The sequence below is a fragment of the Scyliorhinus canicula genome, chromosome 19, assembly GCF_902713615.1.
Source record: "Scyliorhinus canicula chromosome 19, sScyCan1.1, whole genome shotgun sequence".
Taxonomy (NCBI): domain Eukaryota; kingdom Metazoa; phylum Chordata; class Chondrichthyes; order Carcharhiniformes; family Scyliorhinidae; genus Scyliorhinus; species Scyliorhinus canicula.
In genome coordinates, this window is record NC_052164.1 from 19,295,573 (window position 1) to 19,309,850 (window position 14,278).

At 49.8% G+C, this 14,278-nt stretch overlaps 1 protein-coding gene across 1 annotated transcript in view; it reads left to right on the plus strand.

Annotated features, from left to right (window-relative positions):
• The window catches only part of ifi35 (interferon-induced protein 35), a 31,411-nt gene extending 18,458 nt beyond the window's left edge, over nucleotides 1-12,953 (plus strand). Inside the window, exons 7-9 of the mRNA XM_038779515.1 lie at nucleotides 1,024-1,210; nucleotides 4,512-4,624; nucleotides 12,611-12,953. Coding sequence (XP_038635443.1) covers nucleotides 1,024-1,210; nucleotides 4,512-4,624; nucleotides 12,611-12,811 — 501 coding nt within the window. The 3' untranslated portion in view covers nucleotides 12,812-12,953. The remainder of the gene's footprint in view (nucleotides 1-1,023; nucleotides 1,211-4,511; nucleotides 4,625-12,610) is intronic.
• The last annotated feature ends 1,325 nt before the right edge of the window (nucleotides 12,954-14,278 follow it).

A 14,278-nucleotide genomic window follows, 5' to 3' on the forward strand; every position in this document is an offset into this window, starting at 1 on the left:
CCCTTTCAGTGTCCTTTCTAAGGCCTGTCCTTGTTCAGCCTTCTCTTCCACTCAAAATGTTACTTCTTGGTGACATCAACCACAGATAAGAGGACAGCTTTCACAAGTTGAGGTATTCAAAATCATGAGGTGTCTGGACAGAGTGGAGAGGGAAAACTGCTCCCAGTAGTGCAAGGTTCGAAAACGGGAGAGCACAAATTTAAAGTAATTGGCAAAAGAAGCAAATAAAACTTCTTAAAAAATAAATTTAGAGTATCCAATTCCCCCCCCCCCCCCCCCCCCCCACAAGGGGCAACTTAGTGTGGCCAATCCACCTACCCTGCACATCTTTTGTGTTGTTGGGGTGAGACCCACGTTAACACTGGGAGAATATGCAAACTCCACACGGACAGTGACCCGGGGCCGGGATCGAACCCGGGTCCTCAGCGCCATGAGGCATCAGTGCTAACCACTGCGCCACCGTGCCGCCCCACTAGCAATTAAGACATGAGAATAAATCTTTTCAAGCAACGAGTGACAATAGAATTTGGAATGTGTTGCCTGAGAGTGTAGGAGAGGCAGGTTCAATTGAGGCATCCAAGAGGGAATTGGAGAGAATATCTGAAAAGGCAGAGTATGCAGGTTCATGGGGAGAGGGCGGGAGATGCATGAGATGGATTGCTCATTTAGAGAGCTGGCACGGGTTTCACGGGCCGAATGGCCTCCTTCTGTACTGTAATTTGGTGAAGTATGGTGTTAGCCATCAGCTGTCATCACTTAGTCATCATTTCCTATTCCCATCCCGATGCCCTTGTCTGACTGCTTGCCCAACCATGTTACTTTTTGCTGCCAGCAATTAGGGTGACATTGCTATCGTATCGCATAGTGTAGTGGTTTCACAATGTAGCTCAGCCAGAAGCGGTACTGCTGGTTTTGCCACGTATGTTTTACATGGTCAGTTATGTATTTTGACCAGTATTAAACCCCACGGTCAATCTCAGTGAAATCAGAGAACTGACTCATACAAATGTCCTTTCCCTGCAGATTAAGACACGAGTGTGCAAAAAACGAATCCTGATTTCGGAAATCCCAAAGGGTATCACTTCCGACCAGCTGCTTGACAAGTTGGAACTGCACTTCAGCAAACAAAAGAATTTTGGAGGAGAAGTCGATCATATTGAGCTGCTGGAAGATTCTGGCAATGTTGTAATTACATTTGCTGCTGAAGGAAGTAAGATAGCAATTGAAAGAAACCTCTGAAAGTGTGTGAATTGTACCCCTCCAATAGCCTCTACTTTGATGCATATCCACATAGAGGTTACAGCATAGAAATAGACCCATTGGCCTAACTCGTCTGTGTCGGTATTTACCCTCCAGAGCAAAAATCACATTTTTTAAAAAAGAAAATATTTTATTGAAGCATTTGTAATTTTCACAATTTAACATGTTGACATTTCTAAAACAACCGCATGGGTCGAAGAACAACAAACATTAAACCACGTACCCCACTTCTCCCGCCCTGTCCCCAATTACCCGTATACTAAGTTCCCTGTCCTTATTTAACATTACCATGCCTCCTGTTTTCCTCCCCACCCCACCCTCTCCCCCCCGCCCCCTCACCTTTCCCTTTCCCCCCTTACTGCTGACATTCAATTTTTGTTAAAGAAACCGATGAACGGCTGCCAACTCCCTGTATCGATCCTCTCAGAGCGAACTTGATTTTCTCCAGACTGAGAAACCCGACCATATCGCTGACCCACACTCCTAACTTTGGGGGCTCCGAGTCCCTCCATCTTAGCAAGATCCGTCTCCAGGTCACCAGGGAGGAGATGGCCAGGATGTCGGCCTCCCTCTCCCCCTTTGCCCCGGAATCCTCCGAAACCCCAAATATTGCCAATTCTTGACCCGGAGTTACCCTACCTCCCAGGACTTCTGACATAACATCCGCAAATCTATGCCAGAATTCCCTCAGTTTCGGACATGCTCAAAACATATGAACATGGTTGACCGGGCTACCCCCTCACTGTTCACATCTGTCCTCCACCTCCTCGAAGAACCTACTCATCCGGGCTACCATTATGTGGGCCCTGTGGACTACCTTGAACTGAATCAAGCTGAGTCAAGCACAGGACGAGGATGCATTTACGCTTTTCAAGGCTTTTTCCCACAGTTCAGTTTCCAGCTCCCCTCCCAGCTCCTCTTCTCACTTCCTCTTCACCTCTCTGATATGGGCCCTTCACACTCTCTGTAGCCCTTCCCTGCAGCAAAAATCACATTTATCCACCCTATTCCCATATACCTTTATTCCTTTTCTCCTTCATCCACTTTACCAATCTATTCTTCAATGTCAATTTCATCTGGGCCCCAGCAACTAACCTCAGTCTCAGTCCTCTCTTGCATTTAATCTTGCCCCTGTGGCCACTTGTTCGAGAACTGCTTCAGCTATAATTACAGTCTGCCCCTTTGTATCCTGGTCCCACCCTTTCATTAATGTAATCTATGCAACTAAACTGCAGAAAAGCCCCAGTTTAGTTTAAGCTAGCAAACAGCATCCTAATGAATCTCTTGCACTCACTCTAAAGCCTCAAATTCTTATTATAGTTTAGAGCCAGTATTGCACACAATAATCTAACTGAGGCATTATTATGGTTTTATATAGGCTCAGCTTATATATTATAGTTCTCTGCAATCATTTATTTGATTATGTCGATGTACAACCTTATGTTGTTCATGCTAAGGTCTACATACCAGCTCTGTGTACCATCAAAGACACACTGCAGGAACTCACCCAAACTCCTTGGACAGCACCTTCCAAACCCACAACCACTGCCATCTAGAAGGTCAAGGACAGCAGATACATGGGAACCCCTCCAAGGAACTATATTGCCATTCCTTCACTGTCACTAGGTCAAAATCTTGGAACTCCCTCCCTAACAGCACTGTAGGTGTACCCAACCATAGATTGTAGTCGTTTAAGAAGGCAGCTCACCACCAGCTTCTCAAAAGTTATTTAGCAAGAGCAATAAATGCTAGTCTAGCCAGCTACGCCCACATCGCATAAATGAAAAAAAATACTACTTGTTGCTGGAGTATCTGGAGCTTTCCCAATGGCTTATTTGGTTAAAATATGGAATATGGAATGTGTGTGGACCAGAAAGACCTCAGATTTGATCTTGGGTCTGAGCTCAAGTTCCTTGATCTCAGCTCGAAGTGGTGGCCTACAATCGGCCTCAGCACTAGGTAGCAGAAAGTCAACAAGGGTTCCCACCGCTAAGTACTACCTGATTCTTGTGCATGGAGAGCAGGGACGCCAAAACACTTCACATTCACTGACGGCTAATATCTTCAAAATGTCAGGGCGGCATGGTGGCGCAGTGGTTAGCACTGCTGCATCACGGCACCGAGGACTCGGGTTCGATCCCGTATCCGGGTGTCCATGTGGAGTTTGCACATTCTCCCCGTGTCTGCGTGGGTCTCACCCCCCACAACCCAAAGACGTGCAGGGTAGGTGATTTCATCTCGCTAAATTGGCCACGCTAAATTTCTCTTTAATTGGAGAATTTTTTAATAAAATGTTAACTTCATTGGAGTGTCAAATGGGATGGGATTTCAAACAGGCTCTCCACCCATACCCCTCACATTCTCACTGATCATCACCAGTTTAAAGTACGCCCCTCCACCCCTAAAGAATAGAGTTGCTTTAACGTTGTGGGATATATGACTGCGAGTTTCAGCTCACCCTCGGTATAAATTGGTTTGAGGAGAGCATTGATTTTCACTTTAATGACCTTGTTATTGAATGTCAGGCAGTGAGCTGGGTTGTGGAGTGGTGTAAATCATGGTCAGGACTCACACTTGAAGAAGACTCCCTTGCGTGTGAATGTTTCACAGTATTTTAACAGCATGCAGCGTACACAATTATAAAAAGTGAAAGTTTAAGTAACAAAAGATCAACCATCTGAAGGGTGGGGCTTAATATGGCCCCAGCCTTGCCACCGACGTGCCCCCCCCCCTCTCCCCAAACCAAAGGCCTAGAACTCAAACAGAACAAACCAGCGACAAGTAAAAAAAGGAACATACTTACGCTTCTTGTCTGAAAATGGTGAGTCTTTGATCTCGGTCTAACCCAATGTTGTAACTGAAGGGTGGCACAGTTTGGAGGGCTGAATGGTCTACACTTGTTCCTTTGTCCCACTGGGAAATCAATCAGCAGATATCCTGGAGGAAGAGAGCGTTATGCAATTGAGATTGACGCAAACTCCCCCATCCCCAAACCTCTATTTAATAGTCACAAAGCTTGTAGTGCCTGAGCAATGTGTCCAAACCCAAGGACAAGTCACCTTCTCCTGCTCTGCTGCTGAATGCTGAGTGTTGCAGGTTAGGGCCAAAGGTAGAAGGGAGCATGCAAAGGATTTCAGGATCTTCCACAAAGTGATCGCAACAATAGTGAACGGGAATGTTCGGGACAAGAACACTTGCGAGACATCATATGGATACAAAACTAAGTTTCACTTATTTTCAATTTCTTTCAGTTGCTGAGAATTTGACAAAGAGAGAATTTCAGCATATGGAGTTTCGCGGAATTGACAAAAGGATCTCCCTGAGGGTTTCACCTTTTATTAAGGGTGAAATTGTCAATCTTACGGTATGGATATAATTGCGAGCTGTCACTTATATTTTCCATATTTTGTAGGGAACATTTGTTTTATTAAGTGAAATACAATATGTACAGACACAAATCAGAATATGTTTACGTTACAACTTGGTGGTTGAACTGAATGATGTGGCAGCCACTTCCTGCTTTTAGAATTGACTGTGACACTGCAAGAGGTTCAGCGTGACACTATTCTAAGAACAAAGAAACGTACATGATGCACTATCAATTACGACGAGACGAGAGTAGAATGTGATCGAGGCTTTATTACACTGAGATGTGTGGCCTCCTACAGCAGCTGGCGAAATGGCTGCTGTACGGGGAGCACACATATTTATACTCCACCTACTGGGCGGAGCCAGCAGGCAGGGATCTACCCCCGTACCTGTAGTACAGGGGCCTTACCGTAAAACACATATATATATACAGTATATACATCAGTGGTGACTACCACATTCACCGCCTGTTAAAAATGAGTCCAGCGGGGGTGGTGGAGAACTATATACAGACAAGTTGTGTTTAAAATCACAGAGAATATTACAGATTCAGGCGGTCCGGTGCCTTGATCTGCTGTCGAGAGCGCCGCAGTGCTGGTGGCGACTCAGGCGGCGACTTGGTCTTCGGTGACTCCAGGACCGTGTCGAAACCCTCTTCATCCCCGGGTGGAAGCAAGTGGAGGACTGATTGTCCTGGAGCGGGGGCTGCGGTGGGGTGCGCCGGGGGAAGGGAGGGTGGTGCCGGGGCAGAGGGGGGGGGGGGGGGGGGTGTGGAACCAGCTGGCGCCAGGTCCCTGAGGGAGACTGTGTCTTGGCGGCCGTCGGGGTACGCTACGTAAGCGTACTGCGGGTTGGCGTGGAGTAGCTGTAACCTCTCAACCAACGAGTCCGCCTTGTGTCTACGGAGGAGAACTGATCCTGGAGCTGCCTGCCACGTTGGGAGCGAAACCTCGGAGGTGGACTTCCTGGGGAAGGCAAGGAGACATTCATGGGGGGTTTCGTTAGTCGCGGTGCACAGGAGTGACCGAATGGAGTGGAGGGCGTCGGGGAGGACCTCCTGCCAGCGGGAGGCCGGGAGATTTCTGGACCATAGGGCCACCAGGACGGCGTTCCAGACTGTCCCATTCTCCCGCTCCACCTGCCCGTTTCCCCTGCGGTTGTAGCTGGTCGTCCTGTTCGAAGCAATGCCCCTGGTGAGCAGGTACTGACGCAGCTCATCGCTCATGAATGAGGATCCCCAGTCGCTGTGGACGTAGGCGGGGAAACAGAACAGAGCGAAGATGGTGTTGTGGGCTTTGATGACGGTGGCAGACGACATGTCGGGGCATGGGACGGCAAAGGGGAATCGGGAATATTCATCGACCACACTGAGGAAGTACGTGTTTCGGTCGGTGGAGGGGAGAGGCCCTTTGAATCCCACGCTGAGGCGTTCAAAGGGGCGGGAGGCCTTCACCAGGCACACACAGTCTGGCTGGTAGAAGTGCGGTTTACACTCCGCGCAGACCTGGCAGTCTCTGGTGATCAGCCTGACTTCCTTAATGGAGTAGGGCAGGTTGCGGGCCTTGATGAAGCGGTAAAAACGGGTGATCCCTGGGTGACAGAGATTGTCGTGCAGGGTCTGGAGTCGATCCACTTGTGCGCTGGCACAAGCACCTCGGGATAGGGCATCAGGGGGCTTGAGAGCTTACCGGGGCAATACAAAATCTTGTAGTTGTAGGCGGAGAGCTTGATCCTCCCCCTCAAGATTTTATCGTTTTTGATCTTGCCCCGCTGTGTGTTATTAAACATGAAGGCAACCGATCTTTGGTCAGTGAGGAGAGTGAATCTCCTGCCGGCCAGGTAATGCCTCCAATGCCGCACAGCTTCAACGATGGCTTGGGCCTCCTTTTCTTTTTTTTTAAATAATTTTAATTCAAATTTTCACATTTTCACAAAAAAGAAAACAATAACAGAAAATTCTAAGAACAAAAAGAACAGAACCCCCCCCGGGTTGCTGCTGGTGCTGACCTTTTATTTTAACCGTTCTGCCAGGAGATCTAGGAATGGTTGCCATCTCCTGAAAAAACCCTGCACTGACCCCCTTAGGGCAAATTTCACCCTCTCCAATTTAATAAACCCCGCCATATCGTTGACCCAGGCCTCCACGCTTGGGGGCCTCGCATCCTTCCACTGAAGAAGAATCCTCCGCTGGGCTACTAGGGATGCAAAGGCCAGAACACCGGCCTCTATCGCCTCCTGCACTCCCGGCTCCACTGCAACCCCAAATATTGCGAGTCCCCAGCCTGGATTGACCCTGGATCCTACCACCCTCGATACCGTCCTTGCTACACCCTTCCAAAATTCCCCCAGCGCTGGTCATGCCCAGAACATATGGACATGGTTTGCTGGGCTCCCTGAACACCTAATACACCTGTCCTCGGTCCCTAAAAAATGGCTCATCCTTGTCCCGGTCATATGAGCCCTATGCAGTACCTTAAACTGTATGAGGCTAAGCCTCGCACATGAAGCGGAGGGGTTCACCCTTTCTAGGGCATCCGCCCACGTCCCCTCCTCAATCTCCTCACCCAGCTCCTCCTTTCGGCTTCCTTTTCGATGGAGGAATGCCGAATCTCGGAGGCATGGAGGGTGCAGGAAAAGAATGCCCCGGGCCTGCCTACCTGGTTGAGGGTGGCGGCCAGAGCGACGTCTGATGCATCGCTCTCGACCTGGAAGGGGAGCTTCTCGTCGACCGCGTGCATCGCGGCCTTGGTAATGTCGGCCTTGATACGGTTGAAGGCCTGGTGAGCCTCGGCAGTCAGGGGAAAAACGGTGGATTGAATGAGTGGGCGGGCCTTGTCCGCATAGTTTGGGACCCACTGAGCGTAAAACGAAAAGAGCCCCAGGCATCGTTTGAGGGCCTTGGGGCAGTGGAGGAGGGGGAGTTCCATGAGGGGGCGCATGCGATTGGGGTCGGGCCCCAGAACTCCGTTCTGGACCACATAGCCAAGGATGGCTAATCGGTTCGTGCTGAACACGCACTTCTCCTTGTTAAATGTGAGGTTGAGGAAAGTGGCGATGTGGAGAAATTTGGAAAGGTTGGTGTCATGGCCCTGCTGATCATGACCGCAGATGGTGACATTGTCCAGGTACGGGAAAGTGCCTCGCAGTCTGTACCGGTCAACCATTCGGTCCATCTCCCGTTGGAAGACCGAGACCCCGTTAGTGACGCCGAAGGGAATCCTAAGAAAGTGGTAAAGGCGGCCATCTGCTTCGAACACCATGTATGGGCTGTCCGCCTTACGGATGGGGGACTGGTGGTAGGCAGATTTCAGGTCCACTGTCGAGAAGACCCGGTACTGCGCAATCCGATTGACCATCTCAGTTATGTGTGGGAGGAGGTACGCGTCGAGCTGCGTGTACTGATTGATGGTCTGACTGTAGTCAACGACCATCCTGTTTTTCTCCCCAGTTTTCACCACTACCACTTCGGCTCTCCATGGGCTGTTGCTGGCCTTGATGATGTCTTCCCGAAGCAGCCACTGGACTTCAGACCTGATGAAGGTCCTGTCCTGCACGCTGTACCGTCTGCTCCTGGTGGTGACGGGTTTGCAATCCGGGGTTAGGTTTGCAAAAAGGGAAAGCGGGTCGAACTTAAGGGTCGCGAGACCGCAAATGGTAAGGGGTAGTAGGGGCCCGCTAAATTTCAGGGTTAGGCTCTGGAGGTTGCACTGGAAGTCCAGGCCGAGTAGCAAAGCAGCGCAGAGGTTGGGGAGGACGGTGAGGCAGAAACTGCTGAACTCCACGCCCTGGATGGTGAGGGTGGCGGTGCAGTACCCCCGGATCGCCACGGAGTGGGATCCGGAGGCCAGGTTAGTGGGGTGTACCGCGAGGGAGCAGCGCCTTGCCGTATCAGGGTGAATGAAGATCTCAGTGCTCCCAGAGTCCAGCAGGCAGGAGATCTCGTACCCGTCGACCTTCACCTTTGTTAAAATGGCCGCGTGGTTGTGTGGTCGAGACTGGACATTCGTGACCGAGGCGAGACGCGGCTGGCTGTTGGCGGTTGCAGGTGATGAGCGGCCTGATGAGGTGCCTGACGGGCAGGGGTCCTGAGGCGGGTAAGATGGCGGCACCCATGGGCCGCACGTGTCCTGGGTCAGGCAAGGTGGCGGCGCCCATTGGTTCTGAGGAAGGCAAGATGGCGGCGCCCATGGGCCGCCCATGTTATTGTGAGCAGAGCTAGATGGCGGCGCCCACTGGCCACGCCCGGGGGGGGGGGGGGGGTGCCGGGACAATAGCGGCGATTGAGCGGGCCTGGCACACTGCAGCGAAATGTCCCTTCTTGCCACAGGCCTTGCAGAGGGCGCTCCACGCCGGGCTGCACAGTCGGGGGTGTTTTGACTGTCCACAGAAGTAGCATTTGGGTCCCCCGGGGTTGGTTGGTTGCCACGCGGCACAGATGTGGGGTTGGCTGGGGGCGGTCGCTGATGGGGTCAATGTTGGGGTGGCCGTTGGCGGGGTCCACGATGCACGGGGGGGGGGGGGGGGTGGTGGGCCGCATGGTCGGGGGCATAGGCCTGAATGTTGCGTGAGGCGACCGTAAGAAAGAGTGCTAATTTTCTGGTGCCGCGAGGTCGAGCGTGGTCCCTTCTAAGAGGCGCTGGTGAATGTAGTCAGACCCTCATGCGTCTCTCATCAGGAGGTTCGAGTGTTCAGTTGCTGAAATGGCCTGGCAGTTACAGTCTCTAACTAGGGCGAGCAGGGCACACCAGAAATCTTCCACAGACTCACCGGGAAGTTGGCGCCGCGTGGAGAGGAGATGCCTGGCGTACATTTTGTTAGTCCGCTGAGTGTAATTGTCCTTCAGTAGCGCCATGGCCTCTTCGTAGGTCGGCGCGTCCTGGACAAGTGGAAAAACTTTGGAACTCAGCCACATGTACAGAACCTGGAGCTCCTGTGCTTCTGGGATTGGGTCTGGCGCAGACCCAATTTACGCTTCAAAACAGGCTTGCCAACGTTTGAAGTCCTTTTTGGCATTGTCTGCTTGAGGATGCAGCTGCAGGCGATCTGGCTTGATGCGGAGGTCCATCCCTGAAAATCTCTGTGTAATAAATTGATGCACTATCAATTACGACGAGACGAGAGTAGAATGTAATCGAGGCTTTATTACACAGAGATGTGTGGCCTCCTACAGCAGCTGGCGAAATGGCTGCTGTATGGGGAGCACATATTTATACTCCGCCTACTGGGCGGAGTCAACAGGCAGGGATCTACCCCCGTACCTGTAAGGGGCCTTACCATAAAACACATATATATATGGTATGTACATCAGTGGTGACTACCACAGTACAGCACAGGATGAGGCCCTTCGGCCCTCCAAGCCTGCGCCATCCATGCTGCTCGTCCGTATCCCTCTATTCCCATCCTATTCATGTATTTGCCAAGACGTCCCTTAAATGTCACTATCGTACTTGCTTCCATCACCTCCTCCAGGATCGAGCTCCACTCACCCACGACACATTGTGTTAAAAAACTTCCTGCGCTAAACTTTACCCCTCGCACCTTAAACTTATGTCTCCTGTTATTGACTCTTCCACCCTGGGAAAAAGCTTTGGATAGCCACTCTGTCCATGCCCGTCATAATTTTGTAGATTTTTATCAGGTCGGCCCTCCGCTGTTCCAGTGAGAACAAACTGGGGAGAAATTAAGCAAAATTTTATACATTTAACAAACAGGGATCAGAGGATAATGGAATAACAGTTCCAGCACTCTGATCCAGGAATAGGGGGAATAACAGTTCCAACACTCTGAATCAGGAATAGGGGATAAAAGTTCCAGCCGACTGATTCAGGAATAGGGGAGTAACAGTTCCATCACACAGAGTCAGGGATGTGGGAATAACAGACCCAGCACTCTGATCCAGGGATAGGGGGAGTAACAGTTCCAGCACACTGATCCAGGAATAGGGAGTAACTGTCCCAGCGCACTGATCCAGGAATAGGGGAGTAACAGTTCCAACATACTGATCCAAATAGCGGAGTAACAGTTCCAGCATTCTGATCCAGGAATAGGGGAGTAACAGTTCCAGCACACTAAGTCAGGAATAGTGGAGTAACAGTTCAAGCACACTGATCCAGGAATAGGGAGTAACTGTTCCAGCACTGATCCAGGAATAGGGGAGTAACAGTTCCAGCACTGATCCAGGAATAGGGGAGTAACAGTTCCAACATACTGATCCAGGAATAGGAGAGTAACAGTTCCAGCATTCTGATCCAGGAATAGGGGAGTAACAGTTTCAGCACACTGATCCAGGAATAGGGGAGTAACAGTTCCAACATACTGATCCAGGAATAGGGGGAGTAACAGTTCCAGCACACTGATCCAGGAATAGGGGAGTAACAGTTCCAGCATTCTGATCCAGGAATAGGGGAGTAACAGTTTCAGCACACTGATCCAGGAATAGGGGGAGTAACAGTTCCAACATACTGATCCAGGAATAGGGGGAGTAACAGTTCCAGCACACTGATCCAGGAATAGGGGAGTAACAGTTCCAGCATTCTGATCCAGGAATAGGGGAGTAACAGTTTCAGCACAGAGATCCAGGAATAGGGGAGTAACAGTTCCAACATACTGATCCAGGAATAGGGGAGTAACAGTTCCAGCACACTGATCCAGGAATAGGGGAGTAACAGTTCCAACATACTGATCCAGGAATAGGGGAGTAACAGTTCCAACATACTGATCCAGGAATAGGGGGAGTAACAGTTCCAGCACACTGATCCAGGAATAGGGGAGTAACAGTTCCAGCATACTGATCCAGGAATAGGGGAGTAACAGTTCCAGCATTCTGATCCAGGAATAGGGGAGTAACAGTTCCAGCACACTGATCCAGGAATAGGGGAGTAACAGTTTCAGCACAGAGATCCAGGAATAGTGGAGTAACAGTTTCAGAACACTGATTCAGGAATAGGGGGAGTAACGGTTTCAGCACAGAGATCCAGGAATAGGGGAGTAACAGTTTCAGCACAGAGATCCAGGAATAGGGGGAGTAACAGTTTCAGCACAGAGATCCAGGAATAGGGGGAGTAACAGTTTCAGCACAGAGATCCAGGAATAGGGGAGTAACAGTTTCAGCACACTGATCCAGGAATAGGGGAGTAACAGTTTCAGCACAGAGATCCAGGAATAGGGGAGTAACAGTTTCAGCATTCTGATCCAGGAATAGGGGGAGTAACAGTTTCAGTACACTGATCCAGGAATAGGGGAGTAACAGTTTCAGCACAGAGATCCAGGAATAGGGGAGTAACAGTTTCAGCACACTGATCCAGGAATAGGGGGAGTAACAGTTTCAGTACAGTGGCCCAGTAATAGGGGAGTAACAGTTCCAGCATACTGATCCAGGAATAGGGGAATAACAGTTCCAGAACACTGATCCAGGAATAGGGGAGTAACAATTCCAGCACACTGATCCAGGAATAGAGGAGTAACAGTTCCAGAACACTGATCCAGAAATGGGAGACTAACATGTACAACACTTTATTGAGGTACCGGGTGAGTAATATTTGTAACACATTGTTTGGGTGCATGTTATTGTATTTGCCTCACTTTCTATCTCCGGCGTCCTGCGCTACTGGAACGTCCTCCCCATTGCCGCTTTTTCATACATTCCTGACCAATTTTCACCTTCAGTTAAGGAATCTTAACGCGGTGTGCTGTATATGTTTCTATCTCAGCTATTTCTGTCATGGTGTCCCTTGTCTCCTACCATTTGTCTCCTATTGCCCACCCAAGTGTTGGACAAGTCATCCTCCTTTTATTCCTGTACCTGTTTTTCTTCCCTAACCGACCGCTCTCTCCATTCATTTGTAAAGAGTATCTGTGATATTGTTTTCTCCCAGCTGCTTGGTGAATATTTCTGGCCTTCTCCCATTTGACTTTCAGCATTTCAGTCTAACAATACTTTATTTGGATTGAAACATTCTGTTCTTTTCTGCTTTATCCTCAGGTCGGAGAGGTTGTTTCCAGAAAGAGTGTCCTGTTTACTGGAATTCCAGATATAATGGATGAAGAACTTTTACAGGACAGTTTGGAAATACACTTCCAGAAAGAAAGTAATGGAGGTGGTGAGGTGGATCAATTTGCCTACATTCCTGAGGGGAAAAGTGGAATTGTGTGTTTTGAGGCGGATAATGAGACTGCAGAGTGAAATGTGAAGATTCAAGACATGACTAACTGCTCTTCCGATTTGATGTTAATTTGTACCCACCTTCTATATATTTTCCAATTAGCTAGAAGTGAAATATTGTTGGTTGTGGATGATTTAAATTAAAGACACTTCTTTAATGACTTCCCTTCTGAATCGTAGAATCCCTACACTGCAAAAAGAGGCCATTCGGCCCATCAAGTCTGCACCAACACCTCGAAAGACCTCCCCCACCTAGGCCCAACCCCCCACGCCGTAACCCCATCCTAAGGGGCAATTTGTCATGGCCAATCCACCTAACCTGCACATCTTTGGACTGTGGGAGGAAACCGGAGCACCCGGAGGAAACCCACACAGACACGGGGAGAACGGGCAACCTTCACTCAGGCAGTTACCCGGGTCGGAATCGAACCTGAGTCCCTGACGCTGTGAGGCAGCTGTGCCACCGTGCCACCCCCGTCCCCCACCCTTTAAGGTCTGTTGGCCTCCTGTGATGATCGGAATACCTTGCCCCTTTAAGAGGCTTGTGATGATCGGAATACATTGCCCCTTTAAGAGGCTTGGAACCCTGGGGGACTCCGCCTCTGGCTACGCCCCCTGGGAAACAGTACTTAAGATGAGACTCCATTTTGCGAGCACACTTCTCATGGAGGCTGCCATTGTTCACTGCTTATTAAAGCCTTTGATTACTGACCTAACTTTCGTGTCGTAATTGAGTGCCTCACCTCCGCACCTCCCTCCCACACCGGCCTCTCCCCCAAGACCCCGATCGCTCCCCTCACTCCACTTCCCCAGGCCTTCCCTACCCTTCCCGCCATGGGACCGCTTGAACTCACCTGGGCCTGCAGTTACCGGACTTACAACGTCTTCTTGAACTTCCTCTTCTATCCACTACAGCGCTGTTGCTGGAGAGACTGGAGAGCTGCCAATCAATCAACTTGACCTGCAACTCTCTAAGGTGGGATTTCCTCCTGAGTGAGTGGCGTAAGTCCCGACTGCAGCCAATCAATGTTGATTGGGGGGTAAATTCGCTGTGGGGTAGGGAGAGTCAGCGGCGATGTGTTTGCTGCCAACTCTTCAGATGGCGGGAATTAAAACCCCCACCTTCTGAAAAATTCAGGCCAATGTTCTGTCTGACAGTTCTATCTTCTGGTGCAACAGGAACTATGTGGAATGTGAATCAGGGCTGCCAACTCTTGCCCCACCATTTTGTGGCACTGTGTACCTCCTGCTCTCAAACAATTGAGAGGGCTGATGCAGGCTCGATGGGACAAATGGCCTCCTTCTGCACTGTAAATTCTATGTTCTATGAATAGTAAAGCAGAGATTGAAAATTGGAATACACTGCACCATTGCGAATGTCAAAACATAACCCTCCCATTGATACCCCTTAAGTTAGCTTGATTTATACATGTAGAATATATTCAAATAATAGTTAAGAGCCATGGTCATGGTTTAACTAAACAATCA